This window comes from Sodiomyces alcalophilus (assembly GCF_042370955.1).
Source record: "Sodiomyces alcalophilus JCM 7366 unplaced genomic scaffold ACRALscaffold_4, whole genome shotgun sequence".
NCBI lineage: Eukaryota > Fungi > Ascomycota > Sordariomycetes > Glomerellales > Plectosphaerellaceae > Sodiomyces > Sodiomyces alcalophilus.
Genome location: NW_027263535.1, coordinates 4,825,402 through 4,852,793, shown reverse-complemented (window position 1 = coordinate 4,852,793; position 27,392 = coordinate 4,825,402). Strand labels below are relative to the sequence as shown.

General features: G+C 56.3%; 12 protein-coding genes across 12 annotated transcripts; 7 read left to right on the top strand and 5 right to left on the bottom strand.

Moving 5' to 3' along the window:
- Nucleotides 1–1,827: 1,827 nt before the first annotated feature.
- Nucleotides 1,828–3,856, bottom strand: ACRALDRAFT_1070618 (uncharacterized protein; the record flags this gene model as incomplete). Its single annotated transcript, XM_071017789.1, has 2 exons — nucleotides 1,828–2,914; nucleotides 3,042–3,856. 2 exons carry the CDS (start codon nucleotides 3,854–3,856, stop codon nucleotides 1,828–1,830), a joined length of 1,902 nt encoding a protein of 633 aa, XP_070875330.1.
- A 52-nt stretch (nucleotides 3,857–3,908) lies between these two features.
- Nucleotides 3,909–4,453, top strand: ACRALDRAFT_1093711 (uncharacterized protein; the record flags this gene model as incomplete). The annotated part of the gene is made up of 6 exons (XM_071019690.1): nucleotides 3,909–3,942; nucleotides 3,989–4,015; nucleotides 4,094–4,156; nucleotides 4,189–4,228; nucleotides 4,265–4,309; nucleotides 4,378–4,453. 6 exons carry the CDS (start codon nucleotides 3,909–3,911, stop codon nucleotides 4,451–4,453), a joined length of 285 nt encoding a protein of 94 aa, XP_070875329.1.
- A 358-nt stretch (nucleotides 4,454–4,811) lies between these two features.
- On the top strand, nucleotides 4,812–7,450 carry ACRALDRAFT_210518 (uncharacterized protein; the record flags this gene model as incomplete). The annotated part of the gene is made up of 19 exons (XM_071023229.1): nucleotides 4,812–4,851; nucleotides 4,889–4,911; nucleotides 5,018–5,045; nucleotides 5,103–5,489; nucleotides 5,545–5,605; nucleotides 5,635–5,684; nucleotides 5,829–5,883; nucleotides 5,957–6,004; nucleotides 6,069–6,235; nucleotides 6,275–6,302; nucleotides 6,338–6,354; nucleotides 6,428–6,458; nucleotides 6,504–6,637; nucleotides 6,673–6,743; nucleotides 6,784–7,031; nucleotides 7,094–7,108; nucleotides 7,144–7,199; nucleotides 7,240–7,383; nucleotides 7,410–7,450. 19 exons carry the CDS (start codon nucleotides 4,812–4,814, stop codon nucleotides 7,448–7,450), a joined length of 1,644 nt encoding a protein of 547 aa, XP_070875328.1.
- A 72-nt stretch (nucleotides 7,451–7,522) lies between these two features.
- Nucleotides 7,523–8,807, bottom strand: ACRALDRAFT_210519 (uncharacterized protein; the record flags this gene model as incomplete). The annotated part of the gene is made up of 9 exons (XM_071023230.1): nucleotides 7,523–7,590; nucleotides 7,655–7,759; nucleotides 7,797–7,925; nucleotides 7,967–8,011; nucleotides 8,057–8,076; nucleotides 8,125–8,202; nucleotides 8,238–8,417; nucleotides 8,491–8,757; nucleotides 8,794–8,807. 9 exons carry the CDS (start codon nucleotides 8,805–8,807, stop codon nucleotides 7,523–7,525), a joined length of 906 nt encoding a protein of 301 aa, XP_070875327.1.
- A 130-nt stretch (nucleotides 8,808–8,937) lies between these two features.
- Nucleotides 8,938–9,756, bottom strand: ACRALDRAFT_210520 (uncharacterized protein; the record flags this gene model as incomplete). Its single annotated transcript, XM_071023231.1, has 7 exons — nucleotides 8,938–9,146; nucleotides 9,209–9,235; nucleotides 9,289–9,338; nucleotides 9,379–9,509; nucleotides 9,550–9,614; nucleotides 9,652–9,661; nucleotides 9,724–9,756. The coding sequence occupies 7 exons, from the start codon at nucleotides 9,754–9,756 to the stop codon at nucleotides 8,938–8,940; spliced, it is 525 nt and encodes a 174-aa protein (XP_070875326.1).
- A 1,209-nt stretch (nucleotides 9,757–10,965) lies between these two features.
- Nucleotides 10,966–12,086, top strand: ACRALDRAFT_1070619 (uncharacterized protein; the record flags this gene model as incomplete). Its single annotated transcript, XM_071017790.1, has 2 exons — nucleotides 10,966–11,152; nucleotides 11,215–12,086. The coding sequence occupies 2 exons, from the start codon at nucleotides 10,966–10,968 to the stop codon at nucleotides 12,084–12,086; spliced, it is 1,059 nt and encodes a 352-aa protein (XP_070875325.1).
- Nucleotides 12,087–12,237: 151 nt separating this feature from the next.
- On the bottom strand, nucleotides 12,238–14,737 carry ACRALDRAFT_1063717 (uncharacterized protein). Its single transcript, XM_071016845.1, has 4 exons — nucleotides 14,438–14,737; nucleotides 13,354–13,730; nucleotides 13,187–13,298; nucleotides 12,238–13,126 (listed from the first exon to the last, which is right to left on the bottom strand). Exons 1-4 carry the CDS (start codon nucleotides 14,458–14,460, stop codon nucleotides 12,580–12,582), a joined length of 1,059 nt encoding a protein of 352 aa, XP_070875324.1. The 5' UTR covers nucleotides 14,461–14,737; the 3' UTR covers nucleotides 12,238–12,579.
- A 370-nt stretch (nucleotides 14,738–15,107) lies between these two features.
- ACRALDRAFT_1076441 (uncharacterized protein) lies at nucleotides 15,108–16,788 on the top strand. The gene is made up of 2 exons (XM_071018511.1): nucleotides 15,108–15,535; nucleotides 15,615–16,788. Exons 1-2 carry the CDS (start codon nucleotides 15,272–15,274, stop codon nucleotides 16,608–16,610), a joined length of 1,260 nt encoding a protein of 419 aa, XP_070875323.1. The 5' UTR covers nucleotides 15,108–15,271; the 3' UTR covers nucleotides 16,611–16,788.
- Nucleotides 16,789–17,351: 563 nt separating this feature from the next.
- On the top strand, nucleotides 17,352–19,350 carry ACRALDRAFT_2042451 (uncharacterized protein; the record flags this gene model as incomplete). Its single annotated transcript, XM_071021250.1, has 3 exons — nucleotides 17,352–17,411; nucleotides 17,477–18,568; nucleotides 18,655–19,350. The coding sequence occupies 3 exons, from the start codon at nucleotides 17,352–17,354 to the stop codon at nucleotides 19,348–19,350; spliced, it is 1,848 nt and encodes a 615-aa protein (XP_070875322.1).
- Nucleotides 19,351–20,115: 765 nt separating this feature from the next.
- On the top strand, nucleotides 20,116–21,505 carry ACRALDRAFT_2042450 (uncharacterized protein; the record flags this gene model as incomplete). Its single annotated transcript, XM_071021249.1, has 2 exons — nucleotides 20,116–20,292; nucleotides 20,360–21,505. The coding sequence occupies 2 exons, from the start codon at nucleotides 20,116–20,118 to the stop codon at nucleotides 21,503–21,505; spliced, it is 1,323 nt and encodes a 440-aa protein (XP_070875321.1).
- A 217-nt stretch (nucleotides 21,506–21,722) lies between these two features.
- Nucleotides 21,723–24,188, bottom strand: ACRALDRAFT_1076444 (uncharacterized protein; the record flags this gene model as incomplete). Its single annotated transcript, XM_071018512.1, has 2 exons — nucleotides 23,418–24,188; nucleotides 21,723–23,369 (listed from the first exon to the last, which is right to left on the bottom strand). Exons 1-2 carry the CDS (start codon nucleotides 24,102–24,104, stop codon nucleotides 21,723–21,725), a joined length of 2,334 nt encoding a protein of 777 aa, XP_070875320.1. The 5' UTR covers nucleotides 24,105–24,188.
- A 487-nt stretch (nucleotides 24,189–24,675) lies between these two features.
- ACRALDRAFT_2053554 (uncharacterized protein) lies at nucleotides 24,676–26,848 on the top strand. The gene is made up of 2 exons (XM_071021677.1): nucleotides 24,676–25,143; nucleotides 25,232–26,848. Exons 1-2 carry the CDS (start codon nucleotides 25,071–25,073, stop codon nucleotides 26,761–26,763), a joined length of 1,605 nt encoding a protein of 534 aa, XP_070875319.1. The 5' UTR covers nucleotides 24,676–25,070; the 3' UTR covers nucleotides 26,764–26,848.
- The last annotated feature ends 544 nt before the right edge of the window (nucleotides 26,849–27,392 follow it).

Below are 27,392 nucleotides of genomic sequence, written 5' to 3'. Positions count from 1 at the left end.
AGCTGGGGAACCTGTCGCAGCGGTACTCTCTCACGCAACCATGGAAAGAGGATAAACAAACGGACAGTCAAAGTCAAGAAAACGGCTATTCGACCTGGTCATACAATAGCAAGGAGATTGCGGGGTGCCGTTCCGTCGGGTGGTACTGTAACATGTCGTGATCCTTTTTCACTGCCTACACCTAGTGGTACCTTTCTTGCCGCCCCTTGAGGGAGAGGGCAAGGTTGCCGTCGTCCTGCGTTCTACAGGCAGCAGGTGGTAACGTCGAACGGTCGCTCAGACGAACACGGGTGGAACTAAGGAAGGGGTATGGCGGGGGTTCTCATGTCGTTCGACGACGGAACGGTCGTGCTTGTGAATCGGGAGTCGGGGCGCGTGGGCAGAGACAAAGCAAGTATGGGAGTCGGCCATGTCCAGGCCTCCCATGAAGCCGCGGAGTCTTCCGTATCTAGGACACAACTCATCATGGGAATTCATTTACCTGTACTCGCGATTCTCTCATCTCATCATCACCGGGTCCGATGAAGAACAACTGCAGGCACAAACTCTTTGATTTCATGTCATGACTTGGCTCGGTTCTCGGCTCCGTTCTGTGTTCATTTCCATTTTCATGTTCATTCTCTCGCCCCTATCTGGCTGGAGTATTCGTGAAATCTCGGCCTTTTCATAACTGCCGAGTAGCTAGCTAGTAAATACATGCATGACAAAGGAAAAGTTTGAATGTCGTCTGCTAGACGTGGTGTGGAATAGCGGCGACAAGACGATCAAGTCGCTCGCCAAAGTTGATCTGTAAAGAGACGAGCTGGCCCGTCTCGTCCCGTTTTCCGGAGCTTCAAGTCCAGGAAGAACGGGAAAGAAAATAAGTAAAGGAAAAGAAGAGAAAAGGAAAGGAAAATAAAAGGAGAATAAAACAAATGGAAAGACAAAAAGGAAACAAAGTCTCGGCTCGCTTGCTTCCGCCCATGTAGAAAGACAAAACGTTTCGTGGCCGTGGTCATGATAGTCATGTTGTTCATGAGATGCATACTCCTTCATCCCCGTCGTGTCCTGTTCTCGTCGTAACATCATATGCCCCATCCCACCATGGCGGCGCCCATGTATCCGGCCCCTCGCCAATCAATCTCAGAGCGCCCCGTGAATCCCGCCGCCCAAAGACCCTCCCAGGTCTGCACCCGCCCGTACCGTACCATTCCCTGCGAGACCAGTTCTCCCAGTGCCTGTCCCCTGCCCTGACGCCGCAAACTCACATGGTCAACCAACCCAAGCCAGCATAGTACAATGAGAGGGTGACAAAATATGGAAAGAGATAAAAGGAATACCAAGAGTAAAAAGACAAAAAGGAAAAACAGAAAATCTGCGGCCCGGCACTGACAACCGGGATCGATCCAGCCTTGGGCCTGTTCTAGTGAGACCCCATTTCATATACGGAGGTAACACAAAAAAATTGTAAGAAAAGTTCCACCAGAGATGCAAACAGGAAAAGACAACATGCTCGCTCGCTTGCTAGACACCAAGCCTCAAACCTCCCTCTTAAATCAGAAATAAAGAACGATTTCATGGTCCGAGATGAGACACTAGAGAACCGCAGGAAGAAGAAGTGAAAGAAGATAAAGTAGAAGAAGAGAAGAGATGAGATGAGATGAAAGTTCGTGTGGTGCGTGAGCAGCAGTGTCTGGAGGTGCGCGGGAGCGTCATGTTCGTATAGGATGAGAAATCGATCGTAGCAAATAGGATGAACAATAAAGGATCGTAACAAGACGCGTGGGAACGGAATAAGCCTGTTCGAAAAAAGGCTCTCGCATGTCGCGTGTGATCATGTCCGTTCATTCAAGCCTCCATGCATTCCTCTTGTTGTTGCTCGTTCTGTTCCGCGTTGCTGCACTCTGCGATCATTTTCGCAAAGTTCTTGACCACTTCGCTGGGGATCTGATCCCACAACAGGGACCTCGTGTACACCTCGGCGGCCGACTGCTTGTTGTTGTTGCGCATGGCCGACAGCGCCTCGGCAAGGTTCCTCCGTCCCTGGCTGGTGGAACGCGCGGGCGGGTTCTGAAGGAAGTCCTGCGAGGTGGCGCCGTTGTACTGGGCCGCCGAGAGTCCGAAAATCTGCTCGTTCGTCTGCTCCTGGCTTGGCTGGATCAGCGAGTCGCCCAGCTGGCTCAGCATCGAGGGCTCCACGCTGTCGACGTTGCCGTTGGCCGTGTCGTCGGTCCAGGCCATCCCCGACGGCTGGGGCGCCATGCCGGCCTGCACCCTGGACGATGCTTCGCCGACGCCGGCATCCTTGAACACGCTCTCGAGGAGAGTCGCCGCCTCTGCTCTCACGTCCTCGGAAACGCGGGGGATGCTAGGGGCCGTCGCCGACCGATTCGATAGGACAAACGCGCCCACGAGGAAGAGCATGAAGAGAATGCCGCCTTGGGCCGCGGGCTTCTCGACTTCGGCGGGGAATGGCACCTCGGTTTTCTTGGCGGGGACGACTTGAAGCTCCTGCTTGACCTCCTCGGGTTGTTCGACCGGATACTCCCCGAACAGGCCAGAGTTGTCCCAGGGGGCGGACAGGCCGGTCATGGTCATGCCGTCCATGTCGTCGAAAACCGAGGAAAACCCGTGGGGCGCTGGCGCACCGGCCGACATGGCGGAGCCCTCCAGCCTCTGCACGTGGTCGGTGAGGACGCTGACCTTCTTTCGAAGTTCGCCCGTCTCGATGGTATGCGATCGAATCATCTCTTCTTTTTCAAGAGTGAGCGTCTCGATGTAATCCTGGTACGACTGCTTCTCGCGCATCAGTTGGTCCAACTTCTCCTTGAGGTCCGCCACCACCTCCTCCATCTCGCCGAGGACGGCGGTGAAGTGCTTCTTCTCGTCTTCTAGGCGTTCGGTGTGCTGCTTCTTGCGCTGGCGGGAGTCGAGACTGTTGTTTCATGAGGTTAGTATTCCGTGACGGGACGGGCCGAAAAAGGTTGGGGAAAAAAGAAATAAAAGGAAGGAAAAAAAAAAGAAAAAAAAAGAAAAAAAAAGGAGAAAAAAAAAAAACATACGCAGCCTGTCGGTTACGTAGCAGGCGTTTTTGCTGCTTAAGCTCCTTAATCTCTTGCTCGTCGGTGGACTGGGCGATGAGCTGGTCGATGTTGTTCAGATTCCGCTCCGCAGGAATGTCGAAGCGGGCGTTCTTTTTCCTTATGCCGTCGCCTCGACGGAGGTCGTTGTGTGAGCGGATGGACGGCGTGTTGGGCCGCATCTTCTTGGCCATGGACTCGTTCTGGCCGATCCAGGCTTTTTGCGGGGCTGATGTGATCGGCTGGTTGGCGGAGCCGAGAGAGGCGAACATGTTGACCGGGCCCGAAGGGTTGCCAAACGGGGTGATGGGTGTCAAGGGTGCGTGGCTCTGCATGGGTTGCTGGTGAAAGAGGGAGGCATCAAACTCGGCGGCCGGCAGGCCGTCGAACTGGGGCAGCGGGGTGCAAGACCCGGAGCCGTTGCCTAACGACCAGGCATTGCTCGCGGGGCCAAAGGGGGATGGGTCGGGGCGGTCAAGTCGGAAGAAAGGGTTGTTGCTGTGTTGTTGTGACTGGTTTCCGATGAAGGGGTTGTTGGAGGGGATAGACTGCATGTCTACCGAGTGCCAGTCTTCTGTCTTGGGGGAGAACAGGGAGGAGCCGATGGCGAAGGACTCTCGCCGGCTGTTGGCCATGGCGGGTGACATCTCTAGGCCCGAGTCGACGGCGCTGTGCTCGAGGATGGTTTCGTCTAGAACGCTGTTGTCCTCTTCTTCGAAATATTTTTGAGCGTTACTCGTGTCGACGTTCAAAGACGTCGGTCTGTAGAAGGGCTGCATCTGGAAATTTGATACCATTGCGGTTCACTGTGGGCACGCAGCAGTCTAAGCAGCAGTGCAGTTGTGGAAAATGAGGAAGCGAGGCTTTGGTGGTGATTCCGTCTGTGTCGTATATCAAACAAAATCTGCTGCCCATGCAATCTCTGTTAGTTGACAGTAGCGGTCAGGAGCGCAGTTGTGAGAAGCGGCATGTAATAGGGCTTTATCTCTAAGGGTGCGATGCGGCGGGGCGGCCCACTGCTTTGGACGGGCAAGGGGCGGTGGTCAAGGGGAATAGGAGACGACAGGGAAAAGAGGGTGGTGAAGGGAAGACGGGTGGTGTGATATTTGGACAATGTTGATGAGTGCAGAGATGCTGGTGGAGGAGAAGACCAGAGAGATGACAGGAAGGTGGAATATATCAGGGCAGGTGGATGTGGTGGTAAGTGCAGACGAGAGCAAGACGAACAGAGAAATCCAGGGCAAAGAAGAGTAGACTCACAGCTCCGTAGTGTATAGATCGATGAGATGTGGTAGGATTTCGCGTGGTAGTGTGTGAGGCTTGAGTATATGCACTCTGGGATTTCTATCCTGTGCCCTTGGAATGAATGGGGTGGGAAGAATATGAAGAAGTGAAGATATGAGGAGGATAGATGAGAGAAGGAAAATCAGGGAGGGCCGACGGAACAATAATAAACAAGAAGACTCGCAATGCATGCACCTCTCACGAGAGTCATAAAAGTGTGGGATGTAAGTAGGTAACTCGTTGATGTCCAAGATGGGTGTGGGAATACGCGGGGGGGTGTGGAGGGCGGAGGGCAGAGGGGGTTGATTTGTACTTTGGAGAGGGCAAAAGGGCAAAGTCATTGGGTGGAAAGGGGACAAGGGGACCGGTACGGACCAGTAAAGGGTACAAGGGTACACTTCCCTTTTACGGTGGGTGTGCCATGTTACGGTCAAGAGAAGCAAAGCATGGCATTGGGGGGGGGGGGCGATGTACGAAGAAGTACAGCGTATAGGGAGCAGGAGAAGGGGTTTGGAAGACGGAATAGGTACGTACCACACAGACAGCGGGTGGTGGGGTAGAAGAGGCGGTCGAATAAAAGGTCCTCCAGGGATAAAGGGCCGAGGGTGGACTAGCCGGGAAGGAAGAAATAGTGTACGAAGTACTTACCTAGGTACGCAGCATCCGTAGTGTAGCGTCCAGTGATTGTTCAGTATTACCCAGAAACGGTGGTGGTAGAGCAACAGGCCAGGCCAGGGGAAAAGAGACGGTGAGAGCCAGACAAGCCCCCGCTCTTGGCTGCCGTCTATCTTTGGCCCGCGGATGGGGCATGTTTCGTCTTTGTGATTATGGGGTACCTCTTCAGCCCTGTACTGTCCTGTCGACCGTCTACCGGGCAACTAGGCATTAGACGGTGGAGGGACGTAGGTATGACTCTTTCTTTCCTCTCGCCGTGGTCGTTTCATGGCATCGATCTTGGTGAACCAGAGAAGACTGAACAAATACGCTTTGCCGGTTGGTCAACGGTACGGTACGATACTCGGCAGTCCTCTTCGTCCACCTGGCTGCTGATCGTATGTAGTTGTATTCTTTTCGCGGATACTGGGGATCGGCTCTGGCTCTGGCTCTCCAACTCGCAAGGCCTAAAAGGCATACCTAGCACAGCATGTGAGATTTCTAAGAGCATCACCCCAGCGTGACCAGTGACCGCGGTATGGATAAGCTCCGACTGGTTTCAACGGAGATTCCATCGTGCCTGATGGAGTGTCACAGGACGACGAGATGTCATGGACGAATGAAATCATACATAAAGGTCAAACCGGGCTTTGGTGCTGGGTCCCCCTGTCCTCCTTCTCAGAATTCGTGAGTGGGAAAAGCTTGGCTCGGCCTTAAGCGAGAAATCAGTGATTAAGTGGGAAGGAAAAAAAGGGAGAAGAAAAGAAAAGAAATAGAATAGGAAAATAGATCGTCGACAAGGATAGCGATTGATTGCCGTTATCCAAACAGGGAGAAACGGACGGATCAGACGGGAACTGGACAACCGTTGTAATTTGCGGGGCTAGTGGAGCAAGATCGACCAAACGAGCAACCGGGACGGTTCTCATGGCTCAGTAGAGGATAGTGGTACGATGTAGTGGACTGGCGACCTGGGAACGGGAGCTGAAAAGGGAAATCCTGGAGAGGTGAGCCAGGAAGAGAAAAAAGAAAATAGAAAAATGAGAAAAAAAATTGAACGACAAAGGGAAGTGGCACGCGTCATGGAAACGCCCCGAGCCGAACTGGAGCCCGGACCCACCGGGAAAAAGCAATTGGCCCGGTACGTACCCCCGACGACTGGAGCTATGACCAATCTGGCCTAGTATCTTCTCCTTCCGTTCCATTAACACCAGAACAACTCCAAGTTGCCAATATCTGTGTGTAGATTTGTATCTAGTGCTTCAACCACCCACCAGTCTCGTCCTCTCCTTTCTGGCCTACGAGGTGTACTGTAATTAACAACGCCTAACCTTGGTAAGCATGAACTGGCCTCATCGTGCACGTGTTTCCGAGTCACGAGGATACCGACATTTTAGCCATCACACCGTTCTGAAAAAAGGCAAGGTGAGAAAGGCACACCTACCTTAAACCGACGCTGAGGTAAGTGATCTCCGAATACGTTGTATTTGTACGTCGCTCTGCCAGGCAACAACGTCACCGTTTCTTCTCTGCCATATCCAAAGGAAGAAAGTACGTTGTACTCATGTCTGGGTCGACGCTTCCCATCGAGCGTTGTACGACGGGTACTTCGACCATGTACCTCTGTGCCGGTACCCCGCGTCATTACCTAAACACACGACCGACCCATCACCAGCCAATCTGGAAGCTAGGGAGGTTGGGTTGGGCATCGATGACCCCATTCCCATTCCCATTCCCATTCTTCAGGTACACCCACTGCACCGTATTGCTGCCCGACAGCCTACAGGTGACCAAGGACGTGCAGCGCCCATCCACTCTGCTGACCCAGCGATCTTACCAAGCTCCCACGAGCTCTTCCAACCACCATACAGACCTTATAGGCCATACTGTCCATACAGACCCCATACTGAGTACGCCATCGCCCACTAACAGCCACTGTCTTACATTCCTCTCGTCTCATGGCTTAACAGCCCGCGGGATGACAGGCCCCTCGGATCCTAGAGTGGCCCAGAGAGCAGGGCTCATGAGCAAAAAGTGAGACGTTGGCGGTTATGAAGAGGATAAAGGTCTGTGTGCCATGGCAACCTCACTGGCAGCCTCGGTGAGGCGCTGTCTTGTTTTCGTGATAAGGACCGCATGTTGTTAGATTCTACCATTCCATTCCTTCACACAAGGTGCCAGATCCTAGAGTCGCCAGGCCGGGTGACCACCTCGGAACCGTGAAACGTGCTCACTAAACCAGGCCGTCGCCATTCTCATCCTCTCGCATTCTCGCTCTCGCCCAAAACAAGACAGAACGCCAACCGAAATGCCGACAGCACTGGTTTCTCATCACCTAAGCATCGACGCAAAATCCAGGGAAACTTGGTGCATCGGCTCAGCATACGTGAGACTGTCTGGACATTCCAGCAGTGGCAGTTGGCCCCTCATTTCTGCTGACAAACGACTTCTGATCATGTCACGGGTATAGCCAGAAGCTAACAGGAGACCCCGGGCCGCTCCGAGTTGAGCCTTTGTTTCATCTGTCAGCGTGCTGCTGAGGAATCTTGGACAGTAATAAGCGGGTCGGGAACAATCGAGTCGCCGACCTCCGCTTGGGTAAGGAGACGGAAAAACAAAAAAGATCAAAAAAAAATCAAATCAAACAAAGGGAAAACAAAAAGGAAAGACGGTGACTGGTTTCTGCCCAACCCCCCCAAGACTCTTACGACTACCAGAGGCTCCGTGCCCCTTCTGGACCGTTGGAAGCACGCTGCCGACCACTCAAAAGGCCGTCCTGGATTTCAGCGCGCTCTCCACTGTGCTTCATGGCCGCATAATAGGCCGGTCCGTCGCCAATTACCCGCTCATTGTTCGCCCGTCTGCGTCTACGTTTGCGTCTCGTCTGCGTCTCCGTTTCCGTTTCCCTCCGTTTTGGAGCGACATGGCCTATGATCGTCGTCGCGTTTCATCATCCTTACCGTCGTGACCTCGGACGTGATTCGGCCCACGACCTTTCTTCTGGATACGGAACTCTTCACCCCATGATACACGCCTTTGCTTTGTACTTCACGAGTCACTTGGGCTGTTAATCGTGCCCCTTGAATGGCAGCAGCCCCCAATTCGGACGAGTTGCAGGACGATTCACGTGAAGCGGCCCCGTTTCTGCTTTTCCCGCGACGTCTTCACCGCCAATCGCTTGGGCGAGGCGAGCCATTCTATGGCACTGGCAACCATACGCATGGCCGGCTAGCAATGCACCTCCCACTGCCTCCAGCTGACAGACTCCCCCACTGACGGTGCGGTGCTTTCTGCTCGATCCTGAACTGCACCCAAGGGCTTGGTACCTCTAGCTGCGCGGCCATGAATGTCGTCGTCGCCTGACTTGCTTTCCGCGAGTCTTTGCACTTGCCAACATCTGGCTCGTAAGGTGTCGTTTTCCTCACTCACGACGTATTTGGGAGTCTCCGTCTCCACCGTTTCCTGCTTTCCTACCCCGATAGTTGGCTCTTACTGGACTTTACAGTTGTCGCCCTCTCGGAATCCAACATGCATGAACGAGCGGGCTTGAATCGATGTGGCTGGGTCTCTGATCCGGCCGGAATCCCTCCAGCCAGTCCTTCTACTGGGCCATCCAGCTGATATCAGGCCATACTGACTACTCGATAAGATGGAGACACCCGACCCAACCCAAACATCGTCGCCCAACGGGCGAGGTTGACATTCATTGGAAGGAAATGCTTCCGAGGACCGGTTCGATTCAACGTTCCGCGCGCTCAGACTACACTACGCGTTGCGAATTCGCCGTCTAGTCTACATGGCTTCCGTCATCCAAACGTATTGTACCCGACTGTATTCGAGTTTACCATATCCGAGTTACGCCGGCCGCCATGTCTCGCCCTAAACCGTCAGCTTTGATCAATCCCCTAGGGCAGACAGCCTGGTTCAGTCCTTCAACTGCTCAGGTTGTGCTGCCCGCTTGCTGGATATCAGGCGATGCCGAGGTCCCTCTAGTCGGGATTCGACTGTCCCTGTAGTTCGAGGCAGATGTAGCCAATCTTACGCTCCGATCGAGCAGACGACGAGGCGAATCAAAAAATGCCCGCTGAAAGATGAAACGATCTCCCTGGCCTGGGTTGTTCGGTCCCGAAGCTATTGGTTCATCCGGCCCTCATCTACGTTGAGACCCATCGCCACTCGTATCGCGAGTCGTCTTTGAGAGTTAACTCCACTCCTAGGCGTCGCGCAGCTCAACCGGGCTCATCGAAGATGAAACTGTATTAATGTAGCGCGCGCTGTGTCGCCTAGCAACTGTCTGTTAGGCCATGTCGACTGGACGAGTTGAAAGGCCCCGACTCTTTACTTGGATCCGACAGTTGGATATCGCTGGGGTATCCCCGACGTCCTGCTCACCGATAGCTGCATCTTTGTTCTTACAGCCTTTCGTCTTACGACCACAATCTTGGGTGCCGTTCGAAGTCCCGGCTGGAAGTAGCCCATCTCGAGACGAGCGGTGAGGAAGTAATGAGGAGGCTGAGAGGCAGACGTCGAACCAGATCACAACGTCTGTGACATCGACACAGTTAATGGTTCGCCGACCAAAGAGAGGCATGGCTCGACTCTGGGTGTCTACAGTAACTACACGTGTAGATGTGCTTTTTTCGGTTCCGTTGACATTCTTCACCCTGGCCACCAAAGCATGAAGTCGAGGAAACTTCCGTCCTTTTTTTTTTTTTTTTGGCCTTACAGATGGTTCAAACGATCCTGCACTGGACTGCATCATCTGGAGATGCGGATAGGCGCATGTTGATGCCGTCTATGCAATGCAAAGACGGTGAAACAAAAGCTCCATCGTACTGTATGCAGGTCTGTTTGGTCGGGATTTTTCTGGGATTGTGGAGAAGAGGCCCGGCTTCCTCTTCAAGATGATTCGCAACATGTCCCATTTCGATTCAGAGCACGCGTTTGATTCTGCCACATTCTTGCTGAATGTCCGGTTTTGGCTGTGACTCATCCATGGCCAGGAAGAGATTGGGCGCTTTTTCTCGTCCACATTCCCCTTTTCGTCGCGTCGTGGCTGGTTGGCGAGCGGCTCCATATTATTCGAACAACGAGGGATATGGCGTTTAGGCGGTGAGGAAGTCTGGAAGAGGCAGGGTCCCTGCACCTCTGGCCCCGACCGCCGCGTCGCCACTCCACTTGCGAGCGTGCGATCCTATACTAGGCATCCAGCCGTTGACGAATCCAAGAGCACCGCGAGAATGGAGCGAGTCGTCTTGTCGCGATATGCCGTTGCTGCTCCACATCCGCTTCCTTTGCGGGACTTGGCTCGGGAAGACCGAAAGCACCTCATTGTTGCGAAGGAGAAGGGAGCCCTCTCGGGTTGGCGTCGGGACAAGAGGAGGAAGCGGTAGAGCTCCCCCGTGCGTGGCCGTAATTTCCCACCTTCCGTCCGACGGAACGTCACGTCGACTCGGGGATACGGTCAAGGAGATGCGGGATTCAGCTTCATGCGGCAACCGGAATTACCACCCGCCCACATCGGGGATTGCTTTGCTGGCAATGGCTGAGATGTGCGGTGAGCGGAGACGAGTAGCGGTGCGGTGGTATGCTATGCTATGCTATGCTGCCCATCGATATCTTCTTTTCCCTTCCATGAGGTCGAGATGGACGGTGGCCTGCGTTGTCGGTACGTACGGTTTCGGTTTCGATTATGACTCAACGATGGCGGTTGTTCTTCCTGGTACTGCTGCTGTTCCCGTCACCCTGGATCACTCGTCGTTGTGTTACTCTATTCTTTGCCCTGTTATGCTGTAGATTGGGTGCTGGATACAAACGCTCTTCTACCGTCTCTCTGTTTGACGTCTGGAGATGAGATTGCGCTGTCCCTCGTGGATTACCAAACCAGGCGCTCTATATTTCTGTTCCATTAGTTGTCATTGATCTCCGGCTTCGTGGACCATGGCGATAGAGTAGGAAATGTGCTGTAATGCCTTGGCGTCACGAAGACAAGACGGCTCTGGCTATGGATCGTGTCACCTCACGACCCCTTTCATCCCTTGGTCACGTGACTCCTTGTGATATGTCCTGGTCGTTGGTTTGGTCCTTGTTAGACCGACCCGTATGTTCTCGTTGTATTGCTCTTACCTATGGGATGAGCAAAGTTGATATGGAGTGTAAGTGAGAACTGTGATAGAAGTGGTTGATGAACGAGTGACCAGCTAACGACAACCATCAGCTGTTGTCCCCGAGGTTGGGGTGACTTGGACGCCGACCACCTCTATCGCGCCCGACGATCCCGCCTTCGGAACGCGATGGACGAATCTAGAGACGACAACCGACCAACCCCAGCTCGCCAGACAGGCGATTGTTATTCAACCAAAAGGGCAATTCATCGCCGGCGGAACGACATCACTCGTGGAACGTTTACCTTCAGGCGACGTTATCAAAACTCCCTGGGCAGGTGATGCCCGAGAAGATGACTGCCGGAGGGAAATCGCCATCGAAGCTCGAATATACCAGCAACTCGGCGAACATCCTCGTCTTGTGAAGTTAAGGCACTGGGACGCCGAAGCCTACACCCTGACACTGGAATACATGCCCAACGGCACCCTGGAGCAATACACCAAGACTCACTTTGGAGAGATTTCCATGGCCCAGAGACTTCGCTGGGTATCACAAGCAGCCGAGGCCCTTCATCTCTTACATTCGGCCGGCATCATCCACTGCGATGTTGGGCCACATAATCTCCTGCTAGACGCAGACTTGAGCCTTAAGATTACCGACTTTAGCGGCTCGTCGCTTCATGGGTCGCGCGCCATGGTTTGTCCTGGGCAAAGGTATACGCTACCTGACCCTGACTGGAAGCCTGGGAGGCCACCTACTGTCGAGGAGGACTTGTTTGCCTTGGGATCGACCATCTACTTTATCATGACGGGTAAAGCGCCGTTTGAAGATCTGCCGGACGATGTGGTAGAGAAGAAGTATTTGGACGGAGTATTCCCAGATCTAAAGGGCGTTCCTTGTGGGGAAATTATTGCTCTGTGCTGGCAGCGAAAGGTGCTTTCGGCTTTGGCAATTCTTAAACTAGTGGATAAAACGTGCCAGTAGAGGATTCTCTCGTTCCTAGTCCAATCCACGAGAGGGAAGTTCAAGGCCTTATAGGGCATTTACTCGTAGATACGGGGTCGAGTTCTACCTAACCATTATCTCGGTGGCGTACAAAGGTGGCACTGCACATGCACTTGCCGATCCAACCCCTCGGCCTTATCTCATTTCGATTCCATGACATGGGTACAGTTGGCGGGCATATTATTGTAGTTGGACAGCTATGGCTTTTTTTCCATGTTATTTCTTGGAATATGTGATCGATGGACTGTTTTAAAACCGTATAATAATGCAGAGGTGGTGAGGAGAATCAAGACAACCGAGTACCAACAGAACATATCAACATGACTCAATACAGTTAAATTGCAGCCATAAGGACAATGGTCTGGGTCAAACCCTTTCCAAGTAGGAAGACCCGCCCATTCTCTTGGATTTCCTCCATCTCCCAAGTAATGACAAGTCGGAAACAACCAGACAGCGATGACCCGTGGCAGACTCAAGCGGCACCGGCGACCTTGAGCAGGTGCTCCCCGACCTTAATGTTGGCGTACTGATAGGCCTTGCTCTCGGGCGGGAACGTGCCGTTGGCGGCCCACAGATCAAGGAGAGGCTGCATGGGCTCCAGCTCGGTGGGCTTGAGCAGGTCGAGGGCGGTGGCGGTCAGGACAAAGTGGGAGAAGCAGCTGTTGAGCTGCTTCTCGAGGTTGAGGTGGTAGAAGGGGTCGGTGAAGTGGGCCCAGTACAGGTGGGCGTAGACGCGGAGCATCTGGCGGAAGATGGTCTGGCAGACGTCGACAAAGTTCTTGGGGAAGGCCGAGCGCTTGCCGATCCACTCGGGCTCGCCGGTGGGGCTGGAGAGCTGGGAGAGGGGGGTGGTGGTGATGGACGGGTTGTGGGCGTACGAGACGCCCGAGGGGTCGGTGGGGAAGATGGTGGTGTCGTCGATCTTGCCGGAGATCCAGCGCTGCATTAGAGTGATGTATTCGTAGGCGGGGAGTTCTACGGGCTCGCGCCGGCTGTTGAGCCAGGTGAAGGAATGGTTTCTAGTGGGTGCGCATAAATATGGATATATGGACTTTAGGGAAGGGATGCACGTCACTTACTGTCCGGCAGACATCTTGGGACAGGTGGCACTGTTGCAGATGGACGTGCCGTCATCTTCCTTCTCATGTATCACCCGGACAAAGTTCCAGAGATTGCGATAGTGCTCGACGACTAGTCGTGTCGTGTTAGCCCAGACCGTCTGACACGGAAAGTAGAACAAAATTACCCTGGTGAGCAATCCACTCGCCCTGCTCAACCGTCTTTGGGCGGGCGCTGAGGGTCATAAAGTTTCCCTTGACAATGTGCTTGGCGTAGGCCGAGTTGAGCCACATGGGTAACGGCCGAGGTAGTTGGTATGAGTTGAGGATGTCTTCGCCCGTGGCCAGGGACCCGTTCGCTTCATCCATGCCAATGGTCTGAGCGAGGGAGGGCGAGTTGGGAAGCGGAGGGACCCTGGGGGCCACGCTCGACGACGAGGACTGGCTCGCCTGAGACAGGTCGCTCGCCGTGTTGGGGATACCGGCTCCCGCTGTGGACGAGGTTGGGCTTTTGGTCTGGGGGGATGACTTTTGCGACGCGCCGCCGCCGCGGAAGCGGGCATTGCTGAGTTGCGAGTCAGTACGTGGTATACAGGACATGCTGGTGAGGTATAGCAGCTGGAAGAAGAGGAAGCAGGCGATGAGGGGCACATGGGGAGGACCCAGAGGTCATGAAGGTGTGAGGGCCGATGTCATGCTCGAACAATCTCGTGCTCTGCCTCGGGAAGAACTTGATAGGGGTATCGACTCTGTGTGTACGAGGGTAATGGCGGGCCACTCCCGGAAAAGAACCTCACACGAGCTCATGCCGTATTGAGTCCAGCGGGTGAGCGAGGGAGAGGGAGGATGGGGCGGCCAGCTCCCGAGTCCACCTTGTCCACTTGGATAAGAGAGTAGGGTAATGCCTGGGCAGCCTTAGCCATGTGTGAAAGGCACAACACCTCTTGAGGAGCCCTGACGTTGTGAAAAGGAGCAAGAAGTAAGGCAGAGCAAATGCAGGAGGGTGTGTGCGCATGTGAGAAGTGTATTGTTGAGGATATTCGATATTTGGGAGTTGCGGGAACGGCAGGGATGTCGGAGGCCAAGGGACTTCTTAATCAAGCAATGTCAAGTTGAGGGCTCGACTTTCAAGATGCTTGACCGACCTGGAAGGGAACCCGCAACGAGCCCCGCATCGATAATAATAGGCACGCGGGCCGTTGAGAGACAGAGAAAAGAGAGAGAGAGACTGTGTGTGTCGTATAGAGAAACGATGAAGATCCCTGTACTTACATTCCAGAAAAGAGATTCGACATGATAACAGAAACTCGACGCCAAAGATATAGACAGTTATAGGTACGGACGGAGGGCCAGCAAGGAAGAATAAGACGAGCCAAGTAGCTAGGCCAAATGAGAACAGGAGGGCCGAGACACCTCCGAGCTTGGAGGAATAAGATGCCCGGGTGGGTTATGGCAAGGGCGTGTTGTTCATGAGGCAGCGGGAGGCGACGATTTGTGGGAATCGAGGTCAACGTCGAGGTATGAAGTGAAATGGGCGGAAAGGGGCAGGGCAGAAGAAGCAGAAGCTGTTTGAAGGTTGACGGTGACACTGGCGGCCCTTGGACCTGAAATGGAGCCTTAGCCCCCTTAGCCCCCTTAGCCCCCTTAACCCCCCTTCTTTTGGCCCCCTCTCCAGGGGGGTCTTTACGGACGAATACACCGGTATAGCGGTAGAGTAGGAGAAAAGACACCATAGGGAGTCCGCTAATCAGAATCAAGTCCGTTAAGCGAGCCACCAGCCGTTGAAACGCTTAGCGCAAGAAGTATTGCACAGCGGACTAAAGTTGATCCATTCGACCTGACCAGCCTCGCAATTCAAGGTTACGGACGGAGACCCACAGCTCCAACAGCTCAGTGACCAGGGTACTTGATCGAAAGTCTGGCAAGCTTGCAACAAGGCTGGCGCCAACTTGACTTATCCTCCAACCTTCCTTCAGTCGCATACTCGCAGCCTAATTAATCCCATACCTCAAGCTCAAGAGTCGACTCATCTGCGAATTGTTTTCGAGGCTTCACTTTTTTGTCTCGTCAGCAAAGCACCCATCCTGCCATTGCGCAATCAACACCATGTCGGACTCGGAAGAGCTGAACGAGATCCCCGAAGACGCGGGTTCCGACCTCTTTGGTGAATCGGACGACGAGGATATCCTCCCGGGAAGCGAGCGAGGTGACCAAGACGAAGGGCAAGGCGAAGGTGAAGCCGGCGACGAGGGCGAGAAGCGTGCCGGATCTGATGACGAGGAAGATGAAACTTCTGTCGAGGTTCAGAACAAAGTGGTCGAGTCGGTGGAAGTGCAACGGCATCGGATACCCAAGACTCAGAACGGCACGGTACGCGTCTCTTTTCTTTCTGCTTTTTCACCCTCGCTTATATTTCATTCAATCGTGGCACAAAGCTAACTCCTTCCAGCTAAAATCTTTCCGTGTGCCCAAATTTCTTCGCGTCCTGCCCGAAATGTACGATCGCGACACGTTCGAACCTACCGAAGCAGACATTGCCAACGCCAAGGCCGATAATCCCAAGGCGGAAATCCGCGTCCGTAAAGACCCAGCCACGGGCCAACTGCAGAGCAACGCCCTGATACATCGGTGGAGCGACGGTTCGATGACGCTATCCATCGGCGACGACCACTTTGAGATGCACAGCAAGATGCTGGCACCACCGCTGGACAAGCCCTACCAAGAGCTCCAAGACGCACACTACTACGCGGCGGCGCCGAACCTGAACAGCAACCACTATATGATGGTGGGGCATGTCTCGGAGCAGTACACGGTGCGGCCCGGCAAGGAGGTGGAGGACGACGCGCTGGCCAAGCTCGCCGAGCGCATGGCGGCGGCGTCGCGCGGGGTGCACGAGGCCGACATGATCATCAAGACGGTCAAGGACCCGGAGCTGCAGAAGCGGCAGGCCGAGCAGGCGGAGAAGGAGCGGATGAAGGCGCAGCGGCGGCGCGAGACGACGCAGGCGCGACAGGAAGGCGGGGCGGGCGCGCGGTACGGGCGCAGCGGGGCGCTCTCCATCGGCGACCTCGAGGGCCGCAGGGCGGGCGGGTCGCGCAAGAGGGGCGCGGCGGGGGCGGGCAGGACGAAGCGGAGACGGCCCGAGTACGACTCGGACGACGACCTCCCTTCGGGGGCCAGGCGCGCGGGAGACGACTACGATCTGGGAGACGACTTTATCGCGCCCAGCGACGAGGACCTCAGCGACGAGGGGGGTGGCGACGACGACGAGGAGGAGATTTTGGACGATGAGGATGAGGATGAGGCGCCGCGGAAGAAGCGGCGGCGGCGGTCGGTGGCGTCGGAGGACGAGGATGATGCGGATGGTGACTTGGACGATCTTCCGGCGGAGTCTACGAGTCGTTCCAGACGGCGACACCTTATCGACGATGAGGATGACGAGTAGAGTGTGGCGTCGGGATAGAATGGTTTCTTTTCGTTTCTGACGGACTACTGTATAGTAACATAGGTACTTAGAGGTGCGGCATGGGGCAATGGTTCAGTCCGAGGCATTAAGAATAACAAAGCTTGGAAATAGTGCCTGTCCATTGATACTCCCCCTGTTATCTTGACCTGAGATTGGTAACGTCCATGGCTATGGTGATAGCAGCCTGTTGATAGCAGCCTGGTGATAGCAGCCTGGCGATAAAAAGTACCTAGGTACCAAGTACAGCTACTTAAGCCAAGGTATCGCAACCGCAACCGTACCGTACCCTCTTCACGTGCTCCTACACTCGGAATTACATGTGCTACAAAGTGACAAAGCACGTGCTGTGTTGGGGAGGGGTCTAGTGGGTCCGGCCAATTGCTGGCGTCATCCTGCAACGTCCCAACCCTCCCCATAACTCACTCGTCCTTCAGTTGTCTCTTACAACGTACATTCATTCCTACCTCACTGAGACGGGCGACGCACTTTCAAAACACCTCAGGCAATACGAATGTTTACCTGACATCTACCGTGAAACATCTCGGCACTCGATTCAATTCATATTCGTTCAGTTGGGGGGACTGTCGTTAACATCAGCTCAGCTCCCCAGCATCACATCACTCCCTTCACTCGCTGCAAGTCTTACAGTCTTTACCAATGCTTCCCTTTTATTGATAGAAGCTGGTCCCTCATGTCCTTCTACCAAGCAGCTCATCCAATATGGGGGTAGTCTTTGCACTCTGGCAAGTATTGGTGTATGTTGTTCAATTCTGGCAGAGGGTATGTCTCCCCGTTCTCGCATCCAGTCCCTTGACCCCTTCACCCGTCTGACTGTCAATCGAAAGAAATTCCGTCAGTGGTATACTCGGAAGAGCCCTGTCGAGCTCTGGTTAGACCTCCTCCGCAATGCCGAGACCTTCGAAGACTGGGAAGAGGCCGCCCTCCACCTCGACAACCTGCTGGGACTCGATCTCTGGAGGAACAACCCGACATCCAAGTACTATGATTACCGTCTCATCAACGAACGATTAAACTCCCTCGTCGAGGCCCGTGAAGAGGACAACGTCTACCAGCTCGTCAATCTCCTGCGGTCCGGTCTCGTCCGCAACCTCGGCAACCTCAGCTCTCCCAAGCTTTACAACCTCGCCTTCGCCGGCACCAAGTACCTCATCGAAGAATACATCACCCAGGTCGCCGAGGCCATCGAAGACGTGTCCGCCTTGCCTACGACCCCGCCTTCCTCTCTCGACTACGGCGCCTTCACCCCAACGTCCCCCTCCCAGCGCCACCGCGCCCACACCGGGCCGCAAACGCGCACCGTGGCGAGGAACCGTCCCTCCACGGCTACCGGCGAGACGACCACCAGCCCCACGGCCCTGACGAACCAGACCAAGCTCGACTTTCTCCACGATACGCGCCAGGCCTTTGGCCGCAGCACCCTCGTCATGCAAGGCGGCGCCATCTTCGGCCTGTGCCACCTCGGCGTTGCCAAGGCCCTCTTCCTGCGCGGCCTGCTCCCCAGAATCATCACCGGCACCGCTACCGGTGCGCTCATCGCTGCCCTCGTGGCGATTCATACCGAGGAAGAGCTCCCGCGCATCCTCCGCGGCGAGGGGATCGACCTGTCGGCTTTCGCGGGGAAGACCAAGGTGCTGAAGAGCCCTGCCGACGCCGGGAACGGACAGACGACGGCGAGCACGGGGCAGCAGTCCTTTTCTACGAGGTGGGAGACGTTGTTAAGGCGGGTGAAACGGTTCTGGAAGGAAGGGTACTTTCTCGACGTCAAGGTGCTGGAGGATTGCGTCCGCGACAATGTCGGGGATTTGACGTTTGAAGAAGCGTTCAATCGTAGCAAGAGGGTTTTGAATATTACTGTGGCTACCCAGGGGCAGGGGGGTGTCCCGACGCTGCTTAACTATCTTACAGCACCCAATGTGGTAGGTCCTGTTTTCCCCTTGCTTTTGCAAAGAAAAACAAAAAAGAAAGAAGAAAAAGAAAAAGAAAACCGACTGACACGACATAGTTAATCTGGACGGCGGCCGTCGCATCGAATGCGTCCTCGCCCAGCTTGTACGGCCGCCGAGTGACGACGGTCCTCTGCAAAGACGTCCACGGCAACATCGTACCCTGGGCACCGGCCAACACCATCGACTTCGGGCACTGGACGCACGTGTCGTACTCGGACCGCGAGTCGCCGCTGGCCCGCATCGCCGAGCTGTTCAACGTCAACCACTTCATCGTATCGCAGGCGCGGCCGTACCTGATCCCCTTTTTGCAGAGCGACATGCACGGCCCGTCGCCGATCGAGACGGGGAGCCGGACCACCACGTCGGTGACGGCCTTTTTGGTGCGCATGGTCGGGCTGGAGCTGCGCCACCGCCTGCACCAGCTCGACACGCTGCGCATGCTGCCGGCGGGGATCCGCCGCTTCCTCGTCGACGAGCGCGTCCCCGCCGCCTCCATGACCCTGGTGCCCGAGGTGACGGCCGGCGACTTTGTCCGGATGCTCGAGACCCCCACCCGCGAGACCCTCGACTACTGGATCCTCCGCGGCGAGCGCAGCGTGTGGCCCGCCGTCGCCGCCCTGCGCGTCCGCTGCGCCGTCGAGAACGAGCTCGACCGATCGTACCAGCGCGTGAGGCGCATCAAGGCCTGGGGCTTGAGGCGGAAGGGGTCCAGCGGACCGGCGATGGCGCTGGATCAACAGAAGAATGAATGAGCCGGTAGGTGGCCTGGCCTAAGGGTACGGACACGAAAGTAGAACTACGCATTTCCCGGGGCCGGTTCGAGATCGAAGACACGTGAAAGTCCGGCTTTGTCACCGGTCGCACCGTCACCAGGCCCCGCAGCCGCCGACTCTCCTTCGTCTGCTTCTGCTGTCGTATTGTCATGCCCGGTCGACGTCAAAAGACGAGATGCCACTAATTTTTAAGCAAATACGAAAGGGACAGCATAAGGAGAGGCTCCCTTATGTACGGCATACTCTTCTCCGTCTTGCTCGTCTTTCATATGTTTCCCAGGTCCGTTATAGTAGATCGATGCCACCTCGCCCCCTCTTGCCCTTCTCGTCCGACGTTCCGAGCCCTCCAAGCTTGGCCAATTGCGGAGACGATCCATGGTCCGTCCCTTCGGCTGATGGAAGCCGCATTTTCATGTGCCGTGTTTTTCCTTCAATCGGCGATCGAGAAGCCCTGTCGCCCATTTAGCCTAAGAGCTTGGCTATATCGCAACCATGTTCCAGCACGTCGTATCACCGGACAATCCATCGCTGTGCATCTTGCTGCGACGCTTGTGAGCAATTGGGTAAGGAACTGCTGCACGACGTTGCTGAGAAACATAAAATGAAACCCCTTTCCCAATGCGACGCAGAGACAGTCGCCGGGTTGTCGTGAGAAGCTCGTTTGTTTCCCTCTTGTCCTCAGCGGCGATCCCTAACCTCACGTCAAAGCCATTGGAATCGAGGTGCTCACTATCTTTCATTGTCATGCGCGCCGGTTTCTCTCTTCGGACGGCCTTGACGGCACTGCTCGTCTTGGGCACGTCAACCTCGGCCCTGGCGAGCGATAATTGTGCGCCGCCAGTGGAAGACAGAGATTGGATCACCGTCTGGGGCTCCATGCCCCAGCTGACCGAGCTCCATAACTTGCCTCCCGAACCTTTTGTAAGCCAGTCTCTTGATGCCTCGGTATAGAGAGAACCTTCCATCAGAGATCATTAACACGAAACAGAACGAAACGGGACTCGTCTTCCATGACACGACGATCCGCCAGACCGTCAAGGTGTCGCTGGCCACATCGACTCTCCGCCTGGAAATCAGCAACGCCTTTGGCGGCTCCGACCTCCCCATCACCGCCGTCTCCGTCGCCCTCCCCGAAGACCCCTCCCAGGCCGGCGGCAGCGCCATCCAGCCCAACACGGCGCGCCAGGTGACCTTTTCGGGCTCCAGCTCCATCGTCGTCCCCATGGGCGCGCTGGTGCTCTCGGACCCCATCGATATCGCCGTCGCCGACGAGTCGATCCTCGCCATCAGCATCTACCTCGCCGACGGCCAGACCACCAACGACATTACTTCACACCCGGGCAGCCGCACCACGTCCTGGCTCGTGCACGGGAACCACGTCGCCGACGCCGACCTGGACAACGCCACCCCGTCGGACCACTGGTACCTCATCTCCGCCCTGGAAGCCCCGCTCTCTACCCCGGGCGGCAACGAGGCCGCCACGTTCGCCATCGTCGGCGACTCCCTCACCGACGGCCGCGGGTCCACCACCAACGCCAACAACCGCTGGCCCGACCAGCTCCTCTCGCGGCTCATCGCAGACAACTCCACCGCGTCGACCGGCCGTCCCGCCATCGCCATCCTGAACCAGGCCGCCGGCGGGAACCGCGTCCTCGCCGACGGCCTGGGCCCCAACGCCATGGCCCGCATCGACCGCGACGTCCTCTCGCACCCGGGCGTGCGCTACGTCCTCTTCTTCATCGGCGTGAACGACATTGGCACCGCCGCCGCCGAGCCGGGCCCGCAGGCTGCCGTGGGCGACCGCCTCGCCCAGGCGTTCCACCAGATGGCCACGCGCATGCGCCGCCACGGGCTCGCGGTCTTTGGCGCCACACTGACGCCCATGTCTGGGCCGGACCAGGTGTACGGACACCCGGAGCGGGAGAAGACGAGGCAGAGCCTGAACGAGTGGATTCGTGAGGCCGAGGGGACCGTGTTTGACGCCGTGGTGGACTTTGATGCCATGGTGCGGGACCCGGAGAACCCGGAGAGGTTGGCCGAGGAGTATGACGAGGGGGATCACTTGCATCTGAGCCCGAGGGGATACCAGGCTATGGCGGATGGGTTTGACTTGGACTTGTTTTCCAGGTTCTAGGGGTGGTGTTCTGCGTTTCCTTGACCGGTGCAGGGTATCTTGATACTGGCTTGTTCACAAGAGAGCGACGGACAGCTCCTGGGAATATGAGTGTACTTTACTTTTCGTTCTTCTCTCTACAAAACTAGATATAGAAATTGAAGGTCATTTATTCCCAACGCCGCGCTGAAACAGACGACACACTACATGCTGCAGCGTAGCCTGATCACATTTTCTTCTATGTCCACAAAATACATGTGCCGTCCGCACCGGCACTGGCGCACCACGGCTCCTGAGGATGCCAGTCCACGTCCATGACACCCAGCTTGTTGACAACCTTGTGGCCCCTGAGCTGCTTGACGGGCACAATGGTCGGGTTCTCCATGAGGTCGCTGACCACCTTGCCATGGAAGATCTGCAGGGTGCCGTCGTCGCTCGCGTCGGCGAACAGGGGCAGGCCGCCGCGGTGGAAGCGGACGGCGCGGATGGCCTCCGGGTGGAAGCGCATCGTCTTGTACGGGCGGGTGGAGAGGTCGAGGTCGTGCCACAGCAGGCGGCGGTCGTAGGAGCCGACGATGATGTTGTCGCCGCCGGCGTGCACGTCAAACGACGAGATCCAGCGGGCGCCCGGCTGCAGAATCTTGACGAGCTCGACCTTTTGCAGGTCGTAGCAGCGGATCTTGCGCTGGGTGGCCACGAACAGCAGCGGGCGCGACGGGTGCCACTGGGCCGTCTGCACCAGGCCCTGGAACTTCTTGAAGGGGATCTGCGTCAGGTGCTTCGAGAGCGCGTGGATGGCCACGGAGCTGCGCTGGCCCGTCGGCGACACGGTGCAGAGGTAGTCGCCGCGCCGCTGCCAGCTGATCACCTTGACGGTGGCGCGGACGGTCACCTTGAGCAGCACGCCGAGGTCTTCCAGCTTGGCGCCCGGCCGGGTCCACTTGGCCGGGGGCACCTTTTTGGTGATGGCGTCGGACGGCTGTTGCGTCCCCGTGGCGTTGTTGGTGGCGGCGTACCCGAAACCGGCGTCCAGGACGTCGCGGCTGTTCTTGTCGATGCCGTCGGCGCCGCGGGGCGGGACCATGAGGAAGATGTCTTCGCCGGCGGCGGCGGCGAGGATGAAGGTGTCCTTGGTGGGACGCCATCGGACGGCGTTGACGGGCTCGTCGAGGCTGAGCTTGGCCATCCATTCCTGGCGGCCGGTGCGGAGGTGCCAGAGCCGGACGGTGCAGTCGTCGCCGCCGCTGGCGAGCCATTCCCCGTCCGGGCTGATGGCCAGGGACCGCACGCGGCCGTCGTGGCCGCGGAAGACGGTCTGGCAGGAGGTCGGGAACGGCCTCAGTTCTTCCGGGCGCGGCAGCTTGGGGAGCAGGGACGAAGGGTCGATGTTGAGCCTGTTCTTCCGGATGCGCGGGGCCAGGTAGAGGTCGAGGCAGCGCTCGAAGCGCTCCTTGACGAGGGAGCCGTAGGCGGGGACTTTTCGTAGCGAGTCGTAGCCGGCGGGGAGGTACTCCTTCTCCCTCTCTTCCGGGTCCTGCTTCTCCCATGCTTCCCTCTCGGCCTTGGTGGGGAGGTACTCGGGGGGTGGGTTGTAGCTGAGGTCGTAGCCGGGGGGCGGGAGCTTGGGCGCGGGGATGTTCATGACGTGCGGCGGCTTGGCCTCCTCGTTGGCCCAGATGTCGTAGTAGGTCTCCTCCTTGTCGGCTTCCTCCTGCTCGCGCTCCTCGGGGGGCTTGTAGGGCAGGATGCGGCCTTCTTTGATGGCGCGGACGAGCTTGGCGATGCGTTTCGCCTCGTTCTTGGACGGGATGAAGCGACGCTTGGGCTCGGGGGCGGCGCTTAGGGGCATCTTTTCCTCGATGGAGGTGAAGTATTCGACCATTTCCTGGTATCGTTAGCATCGTCAAATGAACGACAAGAAAAGAATGCTCACAGGATATGGGTCGTAGCCCTCTTCGGGAATCTCATTCATCTGCACACGACGCAGCAGCTCGAGCTGGTCCTGGGTGAGGTTGAGGGGCTTGCCGGTGGCGGGATCGGTGAGGCCGGTCCAGCCCTTGGGAATCTCAATGGTGTCGAGGAGGGCATCCAGGGCCTCGCCGGTGGCCGGGCGCATAATCTTCTTGCCGTCAATGTTGTAGCCGATGTGGGGGTACGAGTCGTAGAAGGAGAGGGGGATGTTGCCAATGGTGTTTTCGGGTTCCTGGGCGTCGCTGTCGTCGGAATCATAGACGGGGTCGAGCTCGTCGTACTCGTAGCGAATGCCGCCATTGGCGCTGCGGACGACTCTGTAGTTTGGCCCGTCGTCTTCGTCCTCATCGCCCTTTTCTTTGACCAGCTTGCCTCCCCGTCCCTCGTCGTCGGAAGGAATCTCGTCGCTTAGGAAGGCGTCGTCCTCCTCATCGTCCTCATCCTCGTCCTCGTCCTCGCTGTCATCGTGCAAATCGGCGCCGCTGTTCTCGGACCCTGAAGACTCGAAATCCGGGTCGTACTCGTCGTCTTCATCCTCGCTTCCCGACAGGATGCCCTCCAAGGTCGCATTGGCGAGTTCGTCGTCCGACGCAGCATCGGCCTCGGTCAGCGGTCCTTTCCGCTTTTTGGAGTTTTGTGGTGGCGCCATTGGAACGCGAGAGATGACAAGAGGAGAGAGTTGTCAATATTCGGGGAGAAAAAGTTGCCAGATCCCGCGAATTAAGGCACCTGCTTCTCTATGCTGGATGTTTTCTCTGGTTAATTTGGTTTGGTTTTTTTTTTTCTATTCTGCCGCGTATGGAACTGGATTGTCTTGACCGCCTTCTTCACCGGGTCTATTGCGGGGTTTCGCGATAGCCAATGAGAGGTCTGTGGGGATTCGCCAATCATTCGGATTTTGTACTTTGTACACAGTAAGTATTAGCTATTGTACTCCGTAATTGCACCGTACTGAGCTGAGCTGAATACGAAGGAGTACAGAGTGTCCCAAACAACATTAGGAAGGCAAGGCAAGGTACAACAGAATGCCCGTTTTCACCGTTGACCGTCATGTCCGCCTTGTCCAACGTAGGTACCAGTACTTCTCAGACCTCTTCGTCCCTGGATGCCTGGCCATCCAGGTGCTTGCCCTCGTTGTATGCGTGCTTTCGTAATTCTCCATGCATCTTCCTTAATCTCACCCTAATATTCCTCTTTCATTCTCACCAAGGTGCTCTCACTCGTATATCCAATCTATTTGTGGAGTGTTACACTCACATCAACGTCGAGTAGGTAAGGCGAGAATAGCGCTAGCCTCGCAGCCTTCGGTCGTCATCCCACCACCCATTCATTGACTGGATTTGATCTGGGAGCAGGAGACGTTATTTACCATACCCTATCTAACGTCGACGATACCCTACAGGACGTTGGATTGCGTACGATTCATTATATTATTGCTGGAAATTCCATACAACACTGTCCATCCTTCCTTATTCAGATTCCTATTCAGTCTACCTGGATACACTCACCGTCGAAGCCTCAAATCCGTACCTTCAACTCACGGTCTTAGAAAACCAGCCCATGCGAGCCCTGGCTTATCTGGACTGTCTCTTAGTGTCTGTCCCGGCTTCTAATCATGACTTTCAGTCAGCCGCCCAAGACTAAATCCGACGACGGGCCGGTGAAACGTCGAGCTTGTGACGAATGTCGTATGTCAGCCCTGTCCTCCCTCCTCCCCGGCTCACTCTATCCAATATTGGATCAGTGTGAGAACAATAATGAACTAACCTGCTACAGGGACTCGGAAACTGGCTTGCTCCAAGGAGCCTGACGGCTGCTCTCGGTGTCGTCGGGAAGGGCTGAAATGCGTCTATTCTCCGCAGAAACCCATGGGCAGGCCGCGAAAGCGCCGTCTTTGCGAAAAGAGCGAGGACCAAACAACTGCCTCCGTGGATACCACACATGGTGCGAGTGAAGAGTCGACGACAACCAAGTTTCAGGTTCCGGTTCCGTCTACAGACCCGTCGACAGAACCCGGCAGCACCATATTGGAGCGGGAGACCGACTTCTCCTGGTACAACGGCAGAGGCAACGGCAATGGCAGCCCAGACGTGCTGTCGTCGTCATTATTCCTCGATACGCATTCACCTGGCAACGAAAGAATCAAACCGTCTACGCTCCCCCTTGATTTCTCAACCGACCCTGATATGATGTTCGGCGAGTCGTCGTTTCCCGCCGACGGGTTCGAGTTTCAGCCCGGCGGTGGCAACATTCTAAACGGCATCAATTTCGAGGCCCATCCCGCTGATAAGCAAGTGTCGTTCCAAGATATCAATGACGATTTCGCCGGAATCCTGTCTTCGGAAGCATTGCAAACGACATCGTCATCGGCAACAGCACCACTATCCGTAGGAATGGACGACGCAGGCGACACGTCCGCCGTACCACTAGATCCCCTATCCACCATCCAAGGTTACGGCCACGGCGACTTCCCCGGAGAATCGTGGTCCACTTCGGAGACGCCACCCTCGGAAACCTCGCTCCAGACACCCCGTTCCGACACCGTGCCCGTGCACAACCACAAGGCTCTCCCCCAGACGTCGTGCGCCTGCCTATCACAAATCTACCTCTCCCTCGACTCCCTATCTCGGCTACCGGAGGACGTCGGGCTGGCAATGGCCGTGGCGCGGGCGGCGGCCAGAGCGGCCCATGACGTGGTGGCCTGCCCGGCCTGCAGCAAGCCCTTCACCGACGACGCGACGATTCCGCTGCCCATCCAGTCCTTCCAGAACATGATGATGCTCGGGGCCCTCATCCCGACCACGGTCAACGCGTACATCAAGATCCTGGAGCTTGTGGACGAGGCTACATCCCAGGCAAACGAGAAGGGGGAGAAGATGGTCTTTCGCTTCACCGACTACGGCGGCCTCTGGGGCCGTCTGGGCGACATGGACAAGGTCAGCCCCCGCAGCACCGTCGAGATGTACGACAACCGCGTCATGGAGCCGGACCAGTGGCGCCACACCGTCCGGGCCGTGCTCAAGGTCGACCTGTACGGCTTCCGGGTGGACGGGAGGACCGGGGCCGATGGGAGCGTCGTCAGCCACACCCACCCGGGGCTCCGGGACGTTGTCACGGCCATGGAAGATCGGTCAAACTGCCGCCACGACAATGTTGATGCCCTCGTCGCGGCTGGTCGACACCCGGCGTGCAGCCAGTCGCACTACCCGATGACGCCGCGGCACGACCGGGACAAAAAGAGCGAGAGGCCATGTTTGAGGATTGTAGAGATGGCGAGGCTCTCACTGGAGAAGCTGGCGATTTCTTAGCGAGTTGACATACCCTCGGTAACGTAATCAATACCACGCCGCTTTCAGGTCGGCCCGAGTGCTCCGTATGCAAGATGTACATTGTACATACGTGGGTACAAAGGTACAAAGTATGACTAAGGGATTCAGGTGAGCCGTGGCTTTTCCCAAACGACCCCTGTAACAGAGTGAAAGCATCATCAAAGCCTAGAAGCCCAGTGGCGTAGACCCCCTCCCCACTACAAGACCTCCCAAAGAAACCCCCCAATGGCCCAGCCAACCGATCGACGTCCCCCGATCACGCACAGCCTTTGGTTCGTCCCTCTGTCCTCATCAACCTCACATCCATCCGCGAAGGCTCGGCTCCTTTCTTCACCTCTTTCTTCTCTTCTTCAGCCTCCTTTTTTATATCTTTATTTCCTTCTTTTCTTCCAAGGGATTCCCTAGTTATATTCAATTTCTCGCTTACCAAACAAACACCAACACCTCTTCCGGATGTATCCACCAAAACGGTGATCTTCCTCCTCGTCTGGGGAAGCAGTTAAACGCATCCGTCGACCCTCTTCTCTTCCCTTACCCACCCCACGTCCTCATTCTTCGCCTTCGACTCCTCCCGCTTCCGTCCAACCTTTCTTCCTCCCGCCCTCGCG

Excerpts from the sequence above, each read along its gene's own strand:
- ACRALDRAFT_1063717 (XM_071016845.1), bottom strand. The coding sequence starts at position 14,460 with ATGTCGAATCTCTTTTCTGGAAT. Across the intron at positions 13,731-14,437 it reads TCGAATCTCTTTTCTGGAAT|CAATGCCCGCTTCCGCGGCG; the intron begins GTAAGTACAGGG and ends CTCGCAACTCAG. Across the intron at positions 13,127-13,186 it reads CCCAAGATGTCTGCCGGACA|AAACCATTCCTTCACCTGGC; the intron begins GTAAGTGACGTG and ends CGCACCCACTAG.
- ACRALDRAFT_1076441 (XM_071018511.1), top strand. The coding sequence starts at position 15,272 with ATGTCGGACTCGGAAGAGCTGAACGAGATCCCCGAAGACGCGGGTTCC. Across the intron at positions 15,536-15,614 it reads CCAAGACTCAGAACGGCACG|CTAAAATCTTTCCGTGTGCC; the intron begins GTACGCGTCTCT and ends AACTCCTTCCAG.
- ACRALDRAFT_2053554 (XM_071021677.1), top strand. The coding sequence starts at position 25,071 with ATGACTTTCAGTCAGCCGCCCAAGACTAAATCCGACGACGGGCCGGTG. Across the intron at positions 25,144-25,231 it reads TCGAGCTTGTGACGAATGTC|GGACTCGGAAACTGGCTTGC; the intron begins GTATGTCAGCCC and ends AACCTGCTACAG.